The sequence below is a fragment of the Aedes albopictus genome, chromosome 3 (assembly GCF_035046485.1).
Source record: "Aedes albopictus strain Foshan chromosome 3, AalbF5, whole genome shotgun sequence".
Lineage (NCBI taxonomy): Eukaryota > Metazoa > Arthropoda > Insecta > Diptera > Culicidae > Aedes > Aedes albopictus.
In genome coordinates, this window is record NC_085138.1 from 318524462 (window position 1) to 318549202 (window position 24741).

The 24741-nt window shown below is 40.9% G+C and overlaps 1 protein-coding gene across 1 annotated transcript in view; it reads right to left on the reverse strand.

The window, feature by feature from the left end:
• Positions 1–24451, reverse strand: part of LOC109623260 (cyclin-dependent kinase 12) — a 39974-nt gene extending 15523 nt beyond the window's left edge. Inside the window, exons 1-2 of the mRNA XM_029856272.2 lie at positions 23562–24451; positions 7772–9469 (exon numbers count right to left, since the gene is read on the reverse strand). Of these exons, the coding sequence (XP_029712132.2) occupies positions 7772–8954 (1183 nt within the window). The 5' untranslated portion in view covers positions 8955–9469; positions 23562–24451. The remainder of the gene's footprint in view (positions 1–7771; positions 9470–23561) is intronic.
• Positions 24452–24741: the final 290 nt, after the last annotated feature.

Sequence of the window (24741 nt, forward strand, 5' to 3'; positions counted from 1 at the left end):
CAAAACCCCCGAAAACTCATTAATTTCAGTGGGTTGGCTTTTTTCGGTGACGTAATAAAAGCAGCGTAATGTGCGTTACGCATTTTTGCCTACTTTTCTTCAGCCCTCTTCAAACGCCTAAAACATTATGCAATTCAGTGTCATAATTTCAATTTTATACAACTCATTTGAGTATCATGATGGCCAACTTTTTTGCACTGGTTCATCATGCAACTGAAATTAGCTTATATAGAAAAATAGTTGTATGATGTTCATTATGCAACTCATTTGAATTGCATTATGAACATTATGCAACTCAAATTAGTTGTGTAATGAAAAAAAAATATTGCATACAATTTTATATGGAACTCGTTGCGAAACTCGATTGTTTCAGCACTCTTCGTATTTATCCAACGAGGCTTGCAGACTCATGCTGAAAAAAAAAACAACTTTTTGCAACTCGTTACATAAATAACTATTATTGAAACAATTGAAATTTTCTTAGTCAAATGAATGTGACCATCAGATTGATCTGTCACAAATATACTTAACTAATTTTCCCAGACCTCCCAATTAACCTTACACCCAAAGGGAATGACATATGATCAGCAGTTAGACGCGGTTAACGACGGTTAGCAACGGATAAATGCCGATTTTACCAAAGGAAGTATCCTTCCCTCTGATTACACCATAGTCCAGTATCTCTCTGAATCTTCCGAAAACCCGCCGAAATCCACTTGGATCTTCTGTAACGCACCTGCGACTTGCGAAAGCGCTGATGTAACGCCTCTTAAATCCGCTGAAATTCCTCTGAATCTTTCTGAAATCCCACGTACCTCCGTAACGCACCTAAGACCCTGCAAACCCGGAAAACTCTTACTTCCTGTAAAGCACCTGAGATCCTTCGATACCATAAAAAACGCCTCTGAAATCAGGTGCGAAAATTCAAACGCAGTGAATCAAAATTCAACCATCGCGCAACAATAATGACAATGTCGCAACCTGTATTTGTTGCGACAAACAAACCCATGCGACATAAGTTTGTCCCAACTTGAAAATAATGAGATTAACATCGTACACCACGAGTTTAGAGATTTTTAAGCCTTGCATTGCGATTTTCGAACGGTAACTTCGAGTCGGTAAACACTGCAACTCTGGTGAAGCTCTATCATCAAACAGATTCGACTTTGGGTTAGCAATAATTGATGATTCACGAGTTGAAAAATACGCAACAAATTCAGCTTCCGTTTTGTCTGCAACAACAAATTTCGAGATCATGTCATTATCTGTTACCAGTAGGGATAAAGAGTAATCGTCGCACCTTCTTTGTTGCTTGTTTTGTGCCTCTTTTGTCTGACAATTCTCTTCACTGTTCAAACGCGATTATCTCGAAATGGCGTTTTTATAAAGTGCTGCTACGGTGATCACGATATCTTTAAAAAAAAGTAGTTGAACGATTTCCATTTGTTTTAAATCTCGAGGTACTGAGCATAGTTGATTGAAGAAAAGACTTTGTTTAAACTTTTTACACTAAAAACATCGACTTTTTTGTTCAACATGGATTATAAACGTGGAAAATTTTTCATTCAGTTCAGTATCTTAAGATTTAAAATACACACAATTAAAAAAAAAGTTTGCAAATCGGTCAACTATATATTTGAATTATTTGGAGGCGTGTGCTGAGCAACCTCTGGGTAACATTGTAGCTGCCAATATGATCATCAGATATATTTCCTTCTTTTAATCGTAGGCTATTCTTCTAGTTTTACCATTAAGGGGTTAGTTGGCGTTGAAACCGAGAATATTTTTGCAAGAGATTTTTCCTTCTTTGAATCATAGGTTGTTCTTCTGAGTTATACTGTTATAGGAAACAGTGGCATGATCACTTAAGTTCACTACATCTTTTTCGACCAAACGGCGTTCAGCCAAACAGCGTTCGGCCAAATGATCCGGAATCCATTTCAAGATATCGTGATCACCGTAACTACACATTTTATAAACACTATTCCGAGAAAATCGCGTTTAAAATTTCGCGCTTTTCCTTGTCCCTATGGAGGGTGCGCGCTACAATGAGCTGTAACTTTGGTACTAGTGCTCCAATCTTTAATGAATTTGGAATGTGTATTGCCTACCTAGCATACCTTCAGATGATGCAATGAAAAAAAAGTTCGATTGTTTTATCCCGCAAGGTATATAACCCCAAGTTCTACCAATAATCAACATACAACAGCTAGGATCATTTGAAACTTGCGCACAAATTTTACTTGCAGACCTTCATTAACGATCAGAGATAAAGAAAAAGAATACATGTAAATTGTTTGAATTCATTGATATAATTACATTCTATTTCTTGGTACTTCGCATTCAGTTCACTCTGGCAGAACAAAAACATTAGAATATGGTTTACAGGGGTCTTCAGTTAGCCTAGTGGTTAAGGCTATGGTTCGCCAATCCGGAGACGGCGGGTTCGATTCCCGTTCCGGTCAGGAAAATTTTCTCGACTCCCTGGGCATAGTGTATCATTGCGCTTGCCACACAATGTACAAATTCATGCAATGGCAGGCAAAGAAAAGCCCTTCAATTAGTAACTGTGGAAGTGCTCTTTGAACACTAAGTTGAAGAGAGGCAAGCCAAGTGCCAATGCGAACGTCGAGCCATAAAGAAGAAGAAGATGGTTTACAGTTCAGTGTGACTTAATGTGTTCTTTGTTTCAGCTGAATCTAGTTTGATTGAGAAAATGGATCTCGATCTTTCGTCGTCTATCAAGTTGAAATCGATGGGATAGCGAACCACTTGTGCAGTGCCGATATTTTGGGCACTCTTCGCTATAACTCAGTCAATTCTAAACCAATTGACTTGAAATTTTGTACACGGCTAGATATTATACGTACCGTGGGATGCCCCAATTTCGCGCGGGTCCAAATTTCGCTCACTGATCATATTTAGACATCATAATCATAAAAACAATGGTGCAATTGTCCCAATTTCACTTTAACTATACTATCTACAGTAAAATATGGACAATGCAACGATTAGTTCTATGATTATGTTCTCTAAATATTATCAGTGAGCGAAATTTGGACCCGCGCGAAATTAGGGCACCCCACGGTATCTCATCGCGTTCCAAAAATTGTGTCAATTGATTCAGAATTGGCTAAGTTATAGCAGTTATATGCCAAAATAGGACCCCTGCCGAGATGGTTCCACTTCCCTATCACTCACAATCCTTTATATGAATCAGAGAGGATGCGTATAGTATGGTATTTAGCACGGAGGTCTCAAAATGAACTGTGAAAGGGGAAAGCCCTCCAAGCTCTGCCTTTCCCACTTCCACACAAGATTTTTTTCCATAAACTGTACATGTGCAGGCACATAGCAAGAGTGATCATGCCAAATGAAGTCCTTGCCTGTCTTGAGATGCGAAAGTGGTGTAATTTATGTACTATAGACTGTTTCAGAAATTATAAATACACTAACGTTTGACTGCCATTTTAATTTGAGCCCAATATCCAAAAAAGTTTCTTCTAGCTCTTTTAGTAAACATTCTAAATTCGTGTTACAACAAGAGAGCTCTATGTACATACACTGGCCTAGTAACTGGACACTGCCCGAGCGGGTATCACTTGAAAAATATTGGCCATATTCAGATATCACAGATATCACTGTCGTTTCTGTAATACGGAACGTGAAACCTCGGAACATCTGCTTTGCAGTTGTGGTGCTTTATACACGCGCAGGCAAAGATTTCTAAATAGTGGTTGCTTGCAACCCAGTGAGATCTGGTCTGCAGAACCTGGGAAGGTCTTGGAGTTTATTAATTCCATTGCACCTGACTGGGAGACGACACGTCGTGGCAGTAGCTGATTACTTGACACATGGTAATTAGCTGGCTAGATGCGAATATCAAAACGGGACATGCCACAAAAGTTCAGCCTATTGGACGCAGTGGCTTAATTTAACCAACAGGAAGGAAAAAATAACATTCTAACGTAGCAAATAATACCAACTTTGTTGATGTTTCTTATAAAATTTAAAAAATCGGGCTCTGTAAACTAGATGATTGAAATTTGAAGTTGCACAAAGTGATACAAAATCTAGCATAATAGAAAAGAAAAACATGCACAATGAAAGAAACTACATCGATAAGAAAAGATATTTCTCGATTGGTTAAAGTAATCTTCATTGGTATATTTGTTCAAGAACCACCATTACGGGCCTTAACACCGCTAGCCATGATGGTCTTCTATAGCGGAAGGTCCGAAAGAGCTTGAAACTATTGAAAAATCATCATGTCTACAGGTCGTAAGCCCTGATAAAGAGTGGAACGTTTTGATGGCTGTGATCCCTGACCATCATGTCAAAAACCCAGGGATACTCAAGTGACCATACTGTTAGGGTGCAGGGGTTGCATGTGTGAGGCGCATATATTGACAGGCATTGCTATGGACCGTTAGGGCTGAATAGGGTCGGGGAATGGATCTACTATTGCTGAATTATATTGAAAAAGTCGTGATTCAGCAGTGGTGGCACCGCTTTCCGCTTTTGTTCGGCCTTGGTGGTTTGTGTGGGGTGGTGCGTGTCGGTGTGTGTGTGCTTTGTGCGTGCGGTGCATACGGCTTCAGCAGGGTGGTTACTTGGGTAGTGTGGGATAATTGGGTTTGGGACTGGAGGGGGTCGTCGTTGATAAGGCCGACACCATTGAGTGCTCATTGTTGGCGGTTGTGTTGGTGACGATTTCTTCAGCTTTATAATCTCATTTATACCACGCACTACCACGCACAAACTTTGGGAAGAGGGACTGCTTTGTAATGCAAGAGAGGGATTTAAACTCTGCGTTACGGGTTGGGTGAGGTCATGCAGATAGAAGCAACCCAGGTGACCGTGCGGCTCAAGTCGTAATGGATGCAAGAGTGCAGTGTGTGTGTGTGTGTGGGGTGCGCTATCCTGTGGGTGCAGTTGAGTCCGGGTTGGAGTGGAAAGAGGCCCTTCTCTACCCTAGATCGGTTTCGGTTATACGGGCGGGGTAGTGTTTGTCTTATTTGTGACGTGTTGTGCGTGATTTGCGGCCCGAGCTGCGTGGTTACTTGGGAAGTATTGTGCTCTGCAATCTAGATTTTGGTTTTAAGGTGAAGCTTTGGCTGGGCGGTGCCTCGGATTTGTTGGGCGCTGGTCGTGAGAGCCGGAGGCAGTTTGTGCTGGAGGGTTTGCTCGATTGGTTATTCACTGGTGGTGGCCAGTCGATCGACTGTTCGCGCAGCCTGTCATTTGGTTCTTGGGGTTTGTGCTCTCGAGATTCGGGGCGTTGCTTCATTGTATCTTCGCTTTAATACTAATATTCCTTGTTTGATTAACTGACTATTATGTACAGGCGATTAAGTCATTCTATTTCATAGATTGCCAGATTTAAGAGTAATGGTTCAATAGGGTGTTAGCAATCAGAGTGGATTAGAACGAGTTGGCGCCTACAATACACCAACACTAACACACATACACCAATACTTACACGCACACATGCACCTTCAACTAGCTGTAAAAGACCAGTGGGCGGGACAATGGTGCCTACCCAACAGTTGTAGGTGGGGTGTTTGGCTTAGCTACATGACTTGGTCCGGCAAGCCCATAAACATCAATTGGTAGACGTATTGCCTAGTGAAAAGACAACGCAGATGGGCGAAAGCCAGGGGATGCGTTGATAATAGCAGAATAGCAGAATAGCAGAAGAACCACCATTACGGGCCTTCCCAATGCAAAAAAAATGTTTCAAATTTCTCAACAGCACAGGTAACAACAAACGTTAGATTAGAAGCTTTGTGCAATTGCAAATTTGGAGAATGAAGAAAATTGTTACATAACCCAACTGTTCTTCAAAATATCATGACAATTTGAAGAAAATACAAAAATGTGGATCACAATATGAATGTTGTATCCTGAATGAAGTTAGTAGCAATCATCAGAACAGTTCATTTTCATTTGAGACAATTATGCGTAGAATGGCGTATTGCATAAGTATACAAGGTGTTAGGTTCCTGAGTGCAAACTTTTTAAAGGGTGATACAGGACCATAAGTGGTGAAAAAATCGTTCTACGCATATGGTCAAATCTCAACCGTTACGTAGTTTTTGAGCTCCCCATGTTTTTGACTCTCATTGCCTTAACTGGCTATAACTTTAAAATGGTCAAACTTATCGCAGTTTTTTTTACCCTTATTCGAAAGATTATTGAATTTTCTATCAAATTTGATCAAATCTTTGAACCGATTGGTTTAGTTAAATAACTCAGTTTTCTCTAGAGCAAATAGCTTAAAAGTTTTGTGTTTTAATTTGTTTTTGTCAATTGTCTTTGAAAAATGCGTGATAATTTAAAATTCTTTCTTTGGCAAAGTTGTGGCCCCTGTTTCACTCTACAATTCGTTCTTTGACATCAAACTTCTATCTCTTATCGTTTTCTTGCAATTTCGATTTAAACATCCACAGTAAAACCGCTCAGCACTAAAATGTGTAAGCCCTACTCATAAGTGCATAATTTCCAGACCACACAAAAATGTGTTGCAGTTACACATTTTCAAAAACAGCTCGTATACTCGTCTAGATGCGAAATGTCGATATTTTTTTTGTTTTCCAAGGTCACTAGTAAACCTAGCTAGATTTCTGTACAAAATTTTTTGCGAATTTAACGATTTTGCGGACACATGAGCTGATTTTGTGAATGTGCAAGGGTTACACATTTTTGGTGTAGTCTGGAAATTATGCACTTTTGTGCTGAGCGGTGTTAGCGTGTCGCATTTCAGATCAGAAATTTGCAATCTTCATGGTAAGCACTTTTTTGCGCACTGTGCCACACATTTAAATCAAAATTTCAAGAAAACGATAAGAGTTAGAAGTTTGGCGTCAAAGAACGAATTGTAAAGTGGAACAGGGGCCACAACTTTGCCAAAGAAAGAATTTTAATTTATTACGCATGTTTCAAAGATAATAGACATAAACAAATAAAAACACACTATTTTTAGCTATTTTGTTCTAGAAAACTTAGTGATTTAACTAAACCAATCGATTCAAAGATGCCATTTGATAGAAAATTTAATAATCTTTCGAATAAGAGTGAAAAAACTGCGATAAGTTTGACCATTTTAAAGTTATAGCCAGTTAAGGCAATAAGAGTCAAAAACATGGGGAGTTCAATAACTACGTAACGGTTGAGATTTGACCATATGCGTAGAACTTTTTTTTTACCATTCATGGTCCTCTATCACCCTTTAAAAAGTTTGCACTCATGAACCTAACACCCTGTATACACAATACACATATATTGACATGCATCACTCTATATAAATCATTGATGTTGAATTTTTAAGTGGGAAGTAGCACGTTTTCTCCTTTTTCTTGGCGTAACATTCCTACTGGGGAAAGCCTATTTTTCAGCTTAGTGTTCTATGAGCACTTCCACAATGCTGCATGCCCACGCCTTTACAGCTATGTCTATTGGAGTGGGGAAGTTACGCTACTGTTATTGAATTACGATTATTCCGGTTATCCCAATTCAACAATAGAGGCGCCACCATTTCAATTCTATTCTAACAGCTTATATCTTGGCTGATATAGCGTAAAATATGTCAACATATGGATTTTATATATGAAATATGTGCATCTTCAACAACGTCGTGACTTGAGGTGTAAGAACAGAAAGTTAAACCAGATAAAGTTTTAATGAAAACAACGATAAAAACCTTTTACCCACCCCTGTATTCCAACTAAAGTTTAAAATAGAAATTACAACGCAAACCATCATAACTCACCTGGCGAGAGTGGCGTTAGGCTTTCCTCATTCCGAACCGGTGTGTAGGTTTTCTCGTAGTCGGGGGTGCCCTGAAGAGGTGGCGTAAGCGATTCCATATATTCGAGCAACGAATTCTCACTTTCCGATATGGTCTCTATGCTTGATATCGACTTGGCGCGTTTCTTCTTCCGTTTCTTCGACTTCTTGTTCTTCTTATGTTTCTTGTCTTTTTTGCTCTTCTTTCGCTTGCGACCTACGGTTTCTTCCTCTTCTTCTTCCTCTTCTTCCACGATTTCATATTCTTCTTCCTCTTCGACGAACTCTTCGTCCATCATCATACCGCCCTCCGGTTCCGGTTCTTCCGTTGGCGAAGCCGGAGTTTCAAGATGAAGCTGGAGCTTGGAGGCCTGTTTCATAGAGGAAGTATCGGATGATATTGAGTTTTTACGTTTCGATCGGCAAGAATGCGAATGTGGCGATTGGCTAACAGGCGACGTGGCAGTGATGCTGACCCTTCGCCCACCCTCGTCCGTCACAGTAACGGAACCGGTAGGAGTGCCTCCTTGCGATATGAGTTCGGCCAAAGAAGGAATCGGCACGATCATCGTCGTGCTGGATACTTCGACGCGGTTTTCATTTGTTACGTTCGCCGGCGGAGGCGCTGCGGATGTTGCTGCCGCTGCCGGTGCCGACGAGGACGAAGATGAACTAGGAAATGGCAACGAAGCCGCACCTATCGTCATCAGGCGGTCGTGCTGAATTTGAGTAGAATTTTTACTGTACAATTGAACTGTCGTCGCAGCGTTTTTTTCGTTGCTACTGATCGTCCTACTAAAATTGCTGCTAGACTCATTTCCGGCCACGCCGGCGAAGGGTGAGACACTGCCGTCGGTTTCAATCTCACCCGCTTCCGGTGCAGAGAAATCATCCGAACTTACATCCGAATACTCGACCACGCCTCCCTCCTTGGAGCGGCCGTCGCCGCCTCCGTTCCCGGTGGCACTGCTCCGGCCACTTTCTTCGCCACTTTTACGATGAACTTTGCTGTGCCGTTCGTCTGATGAGGACTGGTCTTCGTCGCTGGACGCGTGTCGCCTCTTTTTAGATTTTTTGCTCTTTTTTGAACGTTTCTTCGCATGTTTCGATCGCTTTGGACTGCGCTCACGATCTCGATCGCGTTCCCGTTCCCGATCACGATCCATGCTGGTTTGCCACTTCTTCTCTCTTCCCTGATCAACTCAATTCAATAATGAAAAAAAAAAAACAAAGACTAGTTCCGTTGATTGTGAGCCGTTTCCTCCTAAATCGGAGACCGAACTTGCTCAATGCGACTTGTTACAAGAAAATGCAATGCGTCTTCTACTACAATCTTCTCTTGTTCGGTAATGTTGCACTAAACTACTTTGGTAATTAGATTACACTTCGTTGAAATTCATTCAAGCTACTGCACTCTGAGTGATTAGTTACTGAATATTTAATATCAGTAAACTTTTCGTCGGTACTATGCTACGCATAGGTCGAGGCTGTGTGGCGGTGTGTGTGTGTATATTTAAGCCTCCCTCTTCTATTGGTTATCACTTGTCACTAGTGGTGGATATTTGTGAACTTCCTAGTTGGCGTAGTGATGTGCAATTTGTACTAGGTATTTGGTGTTTGCTTTTACATCACTGACTGGGTTAGCCACATACGATACGGATTCCGCTAGTATATCCACTTTCTGCAATTAAGCCAAAAGAAGGAAAAACACTGTAGTACGGTTTTACGGATGAAAATGATGTATTGAATATTACTGATAGTGTTTCATGATGTGCTGATGATAGATGTTTTCGGAAGCTAAATGCTAATGTGTAAAAGTAAAATGTATTATACATTGGTTATATACATTGGTATAGTATGTATATTCAGTAGTGTGTGACCTTCTCCTGAAAAAGATGTCTTAAAATATTAGTTTCACAGTTCACCATATATTAGAAATACTTTCTAAAAGTTTACATGCAAAATTTTATCTATTTTTTGTCAGCATGCCATTACAATATACACAATGGTAATATACACTACCCATAAAAAAGTAGTAGTATTGGGACACTCGTACTGTATATTGCAGTACCTCAAAAGTTTGGCACCTAAAATGTAACTACTGTGACATCACCTAATTCCAATCACTTCTTCCGTTCGCTCATTTTTTTTTGTATGGTGTAAACATAATTAGGAACAGAAACAAAGGGAATGGAATTAGGTAATATAACGGTATCTCAAATACAAAACAGATATGACCTATTCAGGGGTTTTCAGATCTTGCACCGCGGTGCATTTGGTGCACCGCGAAGCCTTGCCAAGTGCACCACCAAACTTTTGAGAAAACTGTATTATCTTTGTTTGTGAAATTTAAAACTAATTCTTTAAAAATTCGAAAGAAGACCAGTTATCTCTCCAGTTTGATCTAAGGGATCGTCCATAAATGACATAGCTTTTTGGGGGGTGTTTGTGATTTTGTGACAAAGTGTGACACGTGATACGTGATATGCTACGTAGCATTCTACTAAGCTTATTGAAAAAAAAAATAAATAAAATAATAAAATTTTTACTTACATTAAGTATCATTATCTAGTAAATCGAAAAAAAAATATTGCTTGATCTATTTTTTTCCATCACATTAATGTAAATACAAATAACGGACATGAATACCGGCTTCCTTTCATAAGACATACAGCTATCGGGCGCAACAACTGTATCTGAACAAATGGTTTTTAAATCCTGCGTAAAGAATAATGAATAATGAAAGAATAATGTCTATGAAAATCAATTTCGCTCAAATGCTTCTCACGACCAATAGTTGGCTGCTTGCTATAGGGCACTGCACGCCGCTTAGGTTGCAAAGGAAAAATTTTCAGTTTTTGGCATTACGGCATTATTCCAGGGGTTCCTTATATGGTTTCTGCAGGACTTCCTCGAAGACTTCCTCCAACAATTTCTCAAGGAGCTCCTCTAGCAGCTTTGTAAGGAATTTCTCATGGTGTTCTTTATAAGTTTCCCCATTTTCATAGGAATTACTACTGGGAATCCCAGGCTTCTGAAAACATCCCAAAAGGATTTGGAGGAATCTCAAAAGGTATCCCTCAAAGAACTTCCAGAAGAATTTCAGAAGAAACGCCTGGAGGAATCTTGAAAGGAAATTCCAAAAGAAATACCGTAAGGAGTTCCTGTAGCATTTCTAGATGACACTTTTAGAGAAATCTTGAATAAACTCCTCTCAGAAGGGTCTATTTGTAAAGTCTCAGAAAGAAACTTCTGGATAAATCCTGGTTCAATTTCTGAAGAAAACACGGAAGAAATTATTGAAGGAGGCCCGGAACAAATTTCTGAAGGAATCCCGAAAATAACTTATGTGGAATCCCGGAATATATCCAGATAATATTCCTAGTGAAATCTAAGAAAGAAAATCCTGGAGGAATTCCAGAAAGAGTGAATGGAGGAATGCCGTAAAAAGTTCCTGGAGGAGTCCTGGAAAAAAACCTGGATAAATCCTAGAAGCAAGGCCTCGAGGAATCCCAGAAGATGCTCCCACAAGAATCCAGGAAGGAATTCCTGAAGGAATCCGAAACAGAACTGGAGGAATCCCAGAAGCAACTCCTGGGGGAGGGGGAGTGGATTTGAAAGAATGCCGAAGGGGTTTCCTGCAGAGATCTCGGAACGAATATTTGAATTCCTGGAGGAAACCATGAAGGAATTCCTGGAGAAATCCCGAAAGAGACTTCTTTAGGAAACCCAGAAAGATGTTCTGATGGAATCCTCAAATAAATTCCGTTTAAAATCCCCGAAAAGATGTCCGATGAAACTGCTGGTGGAACAGAGGAGAAGAAAACCTTGAAAAAACTTTCGAAGGAAACCGTAGAAAAAGTTTTAGAAAAACCTTAGAAAAAAAAACTAGCGAAGAAATCTCAGAAGAAACTTTTAGTGGGAACTAAGAAGGAACTCCGGACGGAGTTCTTGGAGAGATCTCTGAAGGTACCCATGAAGGTAAACAAATAGAAAGGAATTCTCAAAAATGGGAATCCCAAAAGAAACTCCTTGAAAATTTCCAGAATGAACTGCTGAGAAAATTTTAGGTGAAACACCTTCAGGGTCCTTCAAATGTCGTGGTGAGTTTTATTCAAATGAAGCCAAATCGTTATTCTTAGCAAATTTATAAGTGAGCAAACTAATATCTTCGAAAGAGCTCCTAGGCTAATATGGTATTGAACTGTATTGGGAGCATTAACTTCCTGTTCTTCGGCAGAACGATGGGTGGTTTTTTGAGTCAGTAGCTTTAATGATAAACTCCTCTGGTTGCGCATATGGTTTTGAGTTGGCGATCTGAACCTGGCAGTCGGCAATGTATTTTTGCCTTTCTCGTACACCAAGGTGTACCGAAAGGCTATATGTTCACTCCAAAAACGAAAATTTGATAGAGCCCCCGGAGGGGTCAAGTGTTATATACCAATCGACTCAGCTCGACGAGTTGAGATGATGTCTGTGTGTATGTATGTGTGTGTGTATGTGTGTATGTATGTGTGTATGTGTGTGTGTATGTGTACAAAAAGGTCACCTCATTTTTAGATAGTAAATATGAACCGATTTTAACGACCGATGGTTTATTCGATGGGGTAAATTGCCCCATTGTTTCCTATTGAAAATGGTTCAGATCGGTCCAGCCGTTCCGGAGTTATGGCCATTTAGGTGTTCCGGACCGGTACCCCAGGAAGGGGCCAGATATGAAAATGCAACAAACCCATGCATGCGACCCATCAAACCACGGCATTTTCGATTATCTGATGAACGGGAAGTAGGAAAATAGTTTCTGACTATATCTGAACCGGTAGTGTTCCAGAACCGGTTCCGGGTGTCCCGCCGGAAGTGGCCAAATAAGAAAGTGAACATAACCAATGCATGCGACACGTCAAATAGCGGCTTTTTCGATAACCAGTTGAATGGTAAGCAGGAAAATAGTTTCAGACCATGTTTAAACCGGTAGTGTTCCGGAACCGGTTCCGAATGTCCTGCTGGAAGTGGCCAATTAAAAAAGTGTACCAAACCTAGGCATGCGACACATCAAAAAGCGGCTTTTTCGATAACAAGACGAACCGTAAGCAGGAAAATAGTTTCAGACTATATCTGAACCGGTTGTGTTCCGGAACCGGTTCCGGATGGCCTGCTGGAAGTGGCCAATTAAAAAAGTGTACCAAACCCAGGCATGCGACATATCAAAGAGCGGCTTTTTCGATAACCAGATGAACGGTAAGCAGGAAAAAAGTTTCAGACCATGTTTGAATCGGTAGTGTTTCGGAACCGGTTCCGGATGTCCTGCTGCAAGTGGCTAATTAAAAAAGTGTACCAAACCCAGGCATGCGACACAAAAAAGAGCGGCTTTTTCGATAACCAGATGAACGGTAAGCAGGAAAATAGTTTCAGACTATATCTGAACCGGCTGTGTTCCGGAACCAGTTCCAGCTGTCCCGCTGGAAGTGGTCAATTAAAAAAGTGAACCAAAAACATGCATGCGACACATCAACATCACGGTTTATTTAGATAACCAGATGAACGGTAAGCAAGAAAATAGTTGTAGACCATATCTGAACTAATAGTATTCCGGAACCGGTTCCGGATGTACTGCCGGAAGTGGCCAATTAAAAAAGTGAACCAAACCCAGGCATGTGAAACATCGAAGAGCGGTTTTTTCGATAACCAGATGAACGGTAAGCAGGAAAATAGTTTCATACCGTATCTAAACCGGTTGTGTCCCGGAACCGGTTCCAGGTGTCCCGTCGGAAGTGACCAAAAACTAAACCAAACCCATGCATGCGAAACATCAAATCATCAAAAATGTTTGTTAACCAGGTAAACGGGCAGCAAGAAAATAATCTGTGACCACACTTAAGATTACCGGAAGTGTTGCAGAATCAGGATTGGATCCATTGCTGGAATTACGCAGGTGAACAAAATCGATGCAAGCGATTAATATGTGTAAAAGAACAAAAATTTAAGCGATCTTGTCAAATTACACCATTTTAGATTCCTGAGGATCAACGTTGTATGGAAAAATTTAAATATTATAGCACCAATCCCCTTTTGCGTCTAAAATTACTGCGAACAATTTTGATGCAACTGGTTGAGCCCACGCGCTCTGTAACACGGTTGAAATTTGAATGGGCTTTAATATGGGAAATTTCGCTTGCTTGCACTTTTTTTTGTCAAATTTTACATGAATAGTTATAAGATTCATGTAAATGATAATAAAATATAGGCTAAAGTGCGCAGAAAAAAAAAATGCCGAAACGTCTTGATAATGATCGGCATCCAGTGCTAGTGAAGGTGGTCAAGCAGTCAACTGAGAGATTTGATATTTTTCAGCTCGGCCTATACGTTTAACATAGCGTCGGAATATGAGCCATCAATAAGTTTCCAAATTCAATTATGACTTTGATAAAATTCTGCTTTTCTGAATAAGGCTGACACAAATTTCGATTTTCTCTTAAGTCCAGAGGGGTCCCCTTGGAAATTTTGGTCGGAATTCAACGTTTTGAAGAAGGGCACAAATAAATAAACCAATATTTTTTTCAATTTTAAAGCGAAATTAGAGTCTTCCAGAAGTTTTTTTTTATCAAAACCGATGAGTTAAGCGGTTTTGCTAATTTTTCAAGAGTTTTATTAAATAAATACATTTATTATTAATCAACTCCGCCCCCCATTGACGAGTCAACGAGCACTGTGACAAAAGAAGAAAATTAGATTTATTCCGTTATAGAGTAGGATGCAGGAACACTTCGGCTTATGGCCGGAAAAAATGTTGAGTTCATATTCGACGAGAAAGGCACTATCACCACTAGGTGGATTAATCTGGGTTTTTCTTTCTATATTAACGCGATTTTTAGTCCTAGGTTATTTAGTTCATCTCGGGACCCACGCTTTACTTCTCCTCCGAAGGAAGAACTCACATTTTGCGAGTTTGTCAGGAGTGGGAATCGATCCCAGGTACTCGGCGTGATAGTCACGTGCTTTAATCATCACACCAGACCAGCTCCACAGTCGATAATATTTTCCAGCTGTTGTTTTTTTTTTCATTTAATATTCGTCAAACATACAAGTTAAAATTGAAATCAAAACTAAGTTTCGAGTGTTTTCGTTACTTGCTTTTTGGAATGACAATTTTGTTTTAGCTTGATAAACAACCATCAAGCTACGTCATTTATAGAGGGGGTATCCAAATTTGTGACGAAATGCTACGAGGGGTATTAAAAATCACTTTAAAAAAGCTACATCATTTATGGACGCCCCCTAAGAAGATATCTGCAAATGACCTCGCAAGTTGTTTAACAAAAATCAGACCGAGAATTTGCTTATTATTTTTGAAAGAATCGTCCAAGGCTCGACGACTCTATGAGACCAGTGCTGCTGTGAATCACATATCTGTCCCATTTGCATAGGAAATCCAGCAAAGATGGGACTAATATGCGATTCACGGCAGAGTGTGACTGTTATGCGGTTACATTTGTGAATTTTTGATAATGAGACAAAACGACTTGGTATTTATTTCATATTTCGTAGAACAAACATGTCAAGTTCATTTGGGTGACTGAAAGTACAGGTCGGACTCGATTATCCGGAGACTCGATTATCCGGAATTCGATTATCCGGAATTTTAGACTCGATTATCCGGAGTATTTTTATTACGATATTTTTTTTTTTATTTCAATGATAAAATTTGACATAGTATTATAACATAGTGCTGACACGATTTTGGAAGCCCCCGATTCCGTTTTCCTCCGATTTTGTCGGCTTTTTGACCCGATTATGTTAGCCTCTTTTAACGATAAAATTAATATGTTTAACACTCAGCATCAACATTTTACATTGACAGTGTATCTCAAATTCAGTTGATAATTTTTGACGTCATATACAAATTACGTAACAAAAAAGTCTCGCGTTTTATTTGAAAAGGGCCAAACAATTTCATATATGTATCTTCTCAGCGAGAAAACGCTAAATGTTGCATTTGTTTTCAAAATATGCCGTGAATCATCCAGGAAATTTTCAAAGAATGATTGCTGGCATTTCTTCAGATAGTGTTTCTGGGATTTCTCCAAATTTTCCTTCAAGGGAAAACCTTTCAGAGATTTATTTCCTTTTGCTTGGTATTCCTCCAAGAATTCCTCATGAGACTCCTTTGGTAATTTCTGCTGAGATTCCTCAAGCAATCCCTGCTGGAATTCCGCCAGATATTTCCTTAGGAGATTTTACGAAAAAAAATCCGGGTATTTCTTGATGGGATTCCATCAGCATTCTGGAATTCTTCCACGGATTATTGTAGTTGTACTTAAAATACCCACAGGTGGATCTACGGTTTTTTCTAGGAATTATATATGGGATTCTCATGGGGATTTCTCCAGGTGTTTCTTAAAGTTTCCTCCGGAATTTTCTGTTGATATTCCACCAGAAGTGCATGCAGAAGTCATGCAGAAATTTCTCCTACGATTCTTTCGGGAATTCCTCCGGATATTTTTCTTCATTATTTTCTACAGGATTTTTTTCATGGATTTCTTCAGAAATTCTTCCGGATATTCCTCAAAATTCTTTTAGAGATTTCTCCAGGAAGTTTCAAGTTAGGCATGTCCACTTTTTCAAAAATGTTCACTCCCATTTTTTTGATTAGCATCCAAAAAGAAGTAACTGGTCAAAACTTCAGCCAAATCCATTGAAATTAAGAGGCCCAAAGCATGATTGCCTCCGAAAAGTTAGTTTTTATGACACTTTAGGCTTTGACGAATTATTATAATTTTCGCTCAACTTATACATCATTGATGCCAAAGAAGCAAATAACCAGCAAAAGCAGTTGGATGTCTGTCAAAATATAGGAGTGGACTTGAGAATCAGGGAAATTTTTTTTAATAAGACAGGCCTTCTACCTATATTCCTTCAGGAGTTTGATCAAAATGTGTTTTGGGTTGGCATCACTGCTCCCAGTATCGTGTGTATTATAGACACACGGAAAAGGCTGTTTATAGATTAGAACACTCTGGAAATTAACGCTGAATTCATCATACAACAGCCCCATTCACTTCAAAAGTTTTTTTTTTCTCGTCCCTCAACATTTTCTCAAATTTTTACAAATCACACCCCTTTTCCTCAACCATACCTTGTTTAAGGTACATCCATTAAGTACGTTACGTCAAAATGGGAAATTTTTATACGGATTTTTCCGTGATGTACTTAATGGATGGCCCCTGTTTTGTATCACGAACCCATAACCCTTTTTTTAATTCAAAATTGACAAAAAAGTGCCCCGATCTTATCAACCTAAAACACTATTATGATCTACTGAACACAGCATACTAAGGGAATGTCTATAAATTACGTCACAGCGGGGTGGGCGGGAAGATGCAGCAAATTGTGATGACCCATTAAATCTGCAAAAACCAGGCCCCTGACACGGCCTATATCAATGCATTGGAATCATGGTAGACAGGATGTCCTGGGCGCTAATAAATAGCGCCCACTGTCAAATGCGAAAACATCAACAATTTTTTGTTTAACGTTTATTTTGGTTTATTGATCAGTTTTTGGAATAATTTCTTCCACCTGTTATGATCACAAAACACTTCAAACTCGCTTTAATATTAATGTACGGTAAGAGGAGCATGCGATTAGTTGAATAATGCAACCCAACAAACACGCATTGTGAATGTGGTTTCGTGTGTGGCTCACAACATCAAACAAAAGCTGCGTTTGTTGATTACACGCTCGTTTCAATTTGCACGAAAATTAGTATAAGGCAGTTAGATGCTCGGTTAGATGTTGGCTACGATATATTTCATTGATGCCAGGGGCCTGGCAAAAACTACTAAGTGTGACTACTGAAGGCAGCAAAAAAGTATTTTTTGACGTAATTTATGGACGATCCCTTATTCGAATTTCTTGCTACGTCACTGCTTTATGAAAATAAAATAACAAAAACATATATATTCATACGTTTTTGAATTTTGATTTATTTTTATATGTGATTCGATTATCCGGAAAATTCGATTATCCGGAGTGAAATAAAAATCGATACTCCGGATAATCGAGTCCGACCTGTACTGATAATTTCTATATGATCCCCGGTATAAGCTATTTTACGAGACTTTCTACCGGTGGGCCGCTCATTGTTATTGTTTATATTTGATGTTTTTGTTTTTGCGAAAAGTAGCATAACATGTGGTGAGCGCCAATCAGATTTTTGCTGACAGAGATGTTTCGGTTTCTAATGTGGCATGTATCAATCCCCCGAGCTGCATGATGTCACTAGCAGATGAAAAAACATCCCCACGGTCTACGGATACGAATTATAGTGGGCGGATTGACGCATTTTTGCAGATAAATTAACCCCGTTTATTGGATGGGCCTGTATTACATGTTATGCTAGCGAAAATGTAAATAAATGGGCCCACCGGTTGGACTTCAAAACTGGTAAACATTGAAAAACAGCTGATTTGAAACGTCTCATAAAATGCCTTATTAACTCAATATTGACAAAAACTGCGAACGTTACAAAATTACATATTTTAATATGCAGTTATGGGCAGTTTAGGTAATGAACCATTTTGTTTACCTGGTGTTCCGGGAATGGGGTCAAAATCCCCACTTAAGTAGTACAGACCTTGGATTGCTTGACATAGGCAATCGCCCAACCTTCATGATATCTGCGAGAGACGAAGTGTTAGACATAAAGTTTTGCTCTAGCAGAATTCTGGAGCAACATTTGAAAAGGACCCAAGAGGGCTTGTGTCTTTTTTTTGCGAAAACGCTCCGTAGGGCCTAACAGCAGCCCGCCCACGCAAATAAACACCGTTATCCGAAAGATCGATGTTTGCTCTATCTGACAACGGTCTTAGTTTATGTGAATAAGCTGATGGGGGCTCAGGAACGACGTGTGAAGTAATTGTTTACCAATGCTTGTATGTCCTTTTCAAATGTTGCTTCAGAGTTAGTCACGCATTGATCAATTGGCATAAAGAATCTTGATCTGACATCGCTACATCTTTTTTCTACATGTTGTTTCGCAAAATCTGCATCTCACGAATCTCCGATCAACTAACTGGGATCTCTTTACTGATTTGTTTGTGACTAAATTGCATGACAGATACTCACTATCCATTGACACTCCAAGTGACAGATGATGTCGTTGATACTACAACGTATTTCACCATTGAAGCTTTTGACGAAGCTTGTCCTCTGCGGTCTGTGAATATGTACCACAGTGGGAACCCCTTTGGGGGAACTCTGATCCAGCCAAGCACAGGAAAAAATGTGCAGATCTGTTACAGACGACGTTCGGCTAGTTCGGGGGCTTTCAGGTCGGCTCGCAAGGCCTACAAAAAAGCTCTCCGGTCTGCTCAACAATCCGGCAGGTAAAATCTTTGTTACACATGTTTCCAGTACGTGTGAAGTCAGGCGGTTAATCAAAATCCTTGCAAAATCTAAGGATTTTCGAGTGAACAAACTTCGTATGCCAAATGGGGATTTCATTTTCTCTCATGAGAAAGTTCGGGAATGCTTATTTAGCACATCCTTCTTTGGATGTGTGGATATTACAACTTCGGATGAACCTGACGTCTTTTCTTGAAGTTATTTATGATCTGACTTTGGCGCGGAGTATTGTAGCGTAGCTATAGAATCCATTGAGAGGGCACTAAACAGCTTTGTTCTTTTCAAATCTTCTGGGGCAGATGGATTTGTCCTATTTTGCATAAGAAATAATTAGATAAGTTCAAACATGTCTGGAAAAACTACTTGTTTGCAGTTCTGCTACAGAGTATATTCCCAAATCTTATCAGGATATTACTGTATGGTTTATTCCGAAAGTAGGGCGTGCGTCGTATGAAGAAGCCAAGAGTTTGGTTTTGCCGACGACTACCTAGCATTGTTACTCGGTATGTGCATCAGCACACTTTTCGAACTGATGCAAAACGTTCTTCAGGTAGTTGAGGGTTGGTGTCGCCAATATGGCCTTTCGGTATATCCGAGTAAAACATCTATTGTTCTTTTCACGGAAAAGCGAAACCGTAATGATGTTCGAACTTTACGTCTCTTTGATTCTGAAATCAATGTAACTGAATAGGTAAAGTACGTTGGAGTCATTCTTGATTCCAAGCTTTCCTGGACATCTCATGTTTGAGTTCAGAATCATGAAAGCTTGTATGGCCTTCGGGCAATGCCGACGAACCTTTGGTACAACTTGAGGGCTAAAACCCAAGTATATCAAATGGATTTATACAACTACTGTTGTTCGTCCAATATGGGCCTATCGGGCCTATGGATGTATTGTGTGGTGGCCAAAGGGCGAAATGAGAACGGTCCAATCAAAGTTAGGCCATCTCCGAAGGATGTGCTTAATGACGATGTCTGGAGCGTTCTCTTCAACTCCCACGGCAGCGCTCGAAGTTCTCTGTGACGTTTCCCCACTACACATTCATCTCAAACAAGAAGCACTTTCTTGCACTTATCGCCTATTGGTACTCGGTTTACTAGAGGCAACTCCTGTGAACCGCAGTTCAACACACACCTCGTTGTTTCCACTTTTGGTGAATTGGGACAAAGTTGTACTTGCTTCAAGTGATCTTACAATTGCTTGTAATTTTTCATATAGGACCTTTATCCACGAAATTCTCTTCCCGGGAAGAGTGGACATCTGGTTATCTGGAGAGAAGTATTTCAGACGGCATCATATGTTACACTGATGGCTCCCTTCTCGAAGGTCGAGCAGTTGCTGGTGTCTATTCTCGTGAGCCAAGGCTACATCAGCCTTACTCACTTGGCAGACATGGCACCGTTCTTCAGGTCCAAATTATTGCTCTATCGTTGGAATACAATCAGTACTTCAGCAACACATAATGGGCAAAGTCATATTCTTTTGTTAAGATAGCCAAGTTGCTAATAAAGCATAAGCATTTGCTTCGACCATCTTTAGATCAAAGTTATTTATCGCTTGTCGAACTCAAATCGACGAGCTGAATTCAACGAACTCTGTTCACCTTGTATGGGTACCTGGTCATTCTTCCATCGCTGGAAATGAAATGGCTGATAAGTTAGCCCGCACTGGAGCATCACATGACTTCATTGATTGTTAGCCAGCTATTCCGGTATCGTAGCTTTGGTTAAAACTTCAGATTGACTGGGGCTGCCTTTTTCAAATTGGCGTATGATACAATCGATCGAGAACAGCTATGGCAGTTTATACACGAATACGGATTCCCGGATAAACTGGTACGATTGATCAAGGCGACGATGGATCGAGTGATGTGCGTAGTTCGAGTATCAGGGACACTCTCGAGTCTCTTCGAATCTCGGAGAGGGTTACGGCAAGGTGATGGTCTTTCGTGCTTGCTGTTCAACATTGCTTCGAGGGTGTAATTAGGAGAGCGGGGATAAACACGAGTGGAACGATTTTCACGAAGTCCGTTCAGCTGCTTGGTTTCGCCGATGATATTGATATTATTGCTCGTAAATTTGAGACGATGGCGGAAACGTACATCCGACTAAAGAGTGAAGCCAGACGAATCGGATTAGTCATTAATGTGTCGAAGACAAAGTACATGATGGCAAAGGGCTTCAGGGAGGAATCTCCGCGCCCGCCACCCCGAATTCATATCGACGGTGATGAAATCGAGGCGGTTGAAGAATTCGTGTACTTGGGCTCACTGGTGACCGCCGACGACACCAGCAGAGAAATTCAGAGGCGCATTGTGGCAGGAAATCGTGCTTACTTTGGACTCCGCAGAACTCTACGATCGAATGAAGTTCGCCGTAACACGAAGTTAACTATCTACAAAACGCTGATTAGACCGGTAGTCCTCTATGGGCACGAAACATGGACCCTACGTGCAGAGGACCAACGCGCCCTTGGAGTTTTCGAACGGAAGGTGTTGCGTACCATCTACGGCGGAGTTCAGATGGAAGACGGGACTTGGAGAAGGCGAATGAACCACGAGCTGCATCAGCTGCTGAGAGAACCAACCATCGTCCATACCGCGAAAATCGGGAGGCTACGGTGGGCGGGTCACGTCATCAGGATGTCGGATAGCAACCCGACTAAAATGGTTCTCGAGAGTCATCCGACCGGTACAAGAAGACGTGGAGCGCAGCGAGCTAGGTGGGTCGACCAAGTGGAGGACGATCTGCGGACCCTACGCAAAGTGCGCAACTGGAGACAAACAGCCATGGACCGAGTGGAATGGAGGCGGCTACTATGTACAGCAGAGGCCACCCCAGCCTTAGCCTGATCGGTAAGGTAAGTAAGTTCAGATTGACACATGGGCTAAACAAAATTGTATTGTACTGAGCCATCTCCAGGAGTGGCGAAGTTTCTAACAAATCTGTTCAAGCAGAGTTGCGGCACGCTGATCAAAGCATGAACTGCGAATCCGATTTTGGAGCTTCATATCATTTGATGTGCAACTGTACAGTTTTTGCGTTGCCGAGTACTCAGTAAACACGTCTTATTGAACTTGATCATATAATTCAGCGTGGTTGGAAAAGATTTGAGGAAAATTTCACTCTTTTCAGAGCGCTGTTTGAACCCATCGTGGTATACTTAAGCGTCAGTGCCCTGCGCTAGGGTGGCAATTCTACTTCCCTACCTATCCTTTTCGCCATCCAAGCTTTTAATCCTTTCCCCCTCCCTTAGGTAGAAAAGTCAATCACTTTTAGGTTGTTTTTTGAATGGAAAGTAATTAAACAACAACATTATTCTTGTAAAAAGCATGATCTTTTTTCGGTGACAATCATAATTTTTGTGATTTTAATTTCTCGGCGTTTTCGTGGTTTTCCCTGTTTTCCTGGTTCACCGATAACCCTGTCAAATAACTATGTACGCTATCAATAATTTCCCAGACAGTGATCAACTTCGTGGGTTTCAAAACTGTTGATCCAGAATTGCCAGATAGTTGCATCAGAATTCTTAGATACCTAATGTAAACACTGATTACTGATGTTAATATTCTTTGCTTCAGGACTAAATAAACATTGTGCAACACATTGAGCTCCACCAATGATCAAAATGTTATCAACTCTTAAGATGTTGCCCATTCGTATTTAGTTTTATGGATAGAATATAGATCCAGATACCAGAGGAAACACGTACGTTTACGAATGATGTTGCGGAAGATCGTAGAAATTATGCTAAATCTAATGCGAGTCTAGAATCTTGCATTACGGGGTATCTAACATTGAAAGTGTGAACGGACAAACAATTATTAAGAAATCTCTACTGTGTTGTTGGTAAAGCAGCCACTATCATAAGCATCCTAACCTCAAAAGTAGAACTAGACTTTCAAAATTACGACTTTAAAATTCATGTTCCTGAAGAATCACTATCGCAACATAAAATAGCCAAAACTCCCTATCTAAGCAACCGCTTATCACTAAACATTCGCAAAAATCTCCCGTTTGCCATCGAGTGATGATAAATACTGCGATCGACCAGGAACAGAATAGAGGAGATGTCAACTTTAGAAGTCACGTAAACAATCTGAACAGGGCTGAGCACTAGCACTAGGTACGTAATAACCCATCACCAATCACAAGCTTCGTACAAGCATAAACTGTCCACTGAATCTATAAAGATATGAAAATTTACTGGATCCTAAGCGATGAAAACACCGTGACTACCACCCATCGCAGATAACACCAAAACACAAAACCTGCGACTCAAGTGTTATTTTTCCCGACACCCACTAATTTCATGAAACTTATCCAACTACCGAAACAAGCCTTAACCTAGTGCACTTGGAAGCACTTACCTCCTTCGCGGAACCGATTTTGCCGGAACATTTGTTGCCCCTAGTGACGTTCCTCTTTAGTACCCGCAAACTGACACACACTCGCAGAGGCGCTATGCCTCCCCCCGAAACAACGACGCAAAGCTGCGATGCGTTCCACTTTCCGGATCACTCACTGTTCTTCACTAGCGCGCACTGTCCCCGTCTGTATTCACTGTTTTCCTCCCTCTACGGTCACTGCGAAGTTCCAATCACACCAGTTCCGGCACACACGGGTTAGTTCCTTCGCCTGTTCCTGCGAGGCCACCGATTTCACGTAACAAACACCACCACTACCGATTCCTTCGTCGAAATGTGTCTTCCAGTCGACCGACCGACGACGGTGTGCTCCCGTGATGGGGCCCTCTCGCTCTCGACTCGTCGAACCACAACCTCGCGAAACTCTTCCTACTCGACTCGGGCAGCAGCAGCAGCAAGGAAAATTTCCACTCTTCTTCCTCGCGTTCGCAGTTCAATCCGGATTTTAACCGCTCGAACGGGCCACTAACCGGCCAAATTTACATTCAAACCAAAGCTCGCGACTGGCGCTATGCATTCGGGCATATTTCATTCGTTCCGGAACGAGAAAAGTTAGCAAAAAATTCATCAGAAATTTTCGGCAGACAAATTTTTCTTCGTTCTGCACGCAGCAGTGAACGACACGGAGAAGAAGACGATTATGAACAGTCTGCTCGCTCGTTCGTCGCAAAGTCGCGATGGAGCGTTCCCGTTCAAGGCTGCAATGCAGTGCGAGTGAGCGAGATGGGCAATCCCCGGAGATCAATATGGCGCTGGCACAACGACTGACGACGGTTCGTTTCTTCGTCAAAAAGGCTCGCAAACGAGGCCGAAACGCGGGTGACAGAACAACGCGATGACAACCACAAAACGAAATGCGCAGGGGTGTGCGCAGGTTTAGGTAAGAAATTTGAACGTCACAAAACGTCATCGTACATACGGGGGGTTATTCACTGAAGAGCGTACACGGAAAACCAAAAACCGTTATGTGAGTTTGATCGCATCAAAACAGTCTTCCCAAACGAACACCGAACTCTCTGAGTACAGTAGACGTTCGGTCGGTGCAAACCAGGCCCCCGACACGGCCTATATCAATGCATTGGAATCATGGTAGACAGGATGTCCTGGGCGCTAATAAATAGCG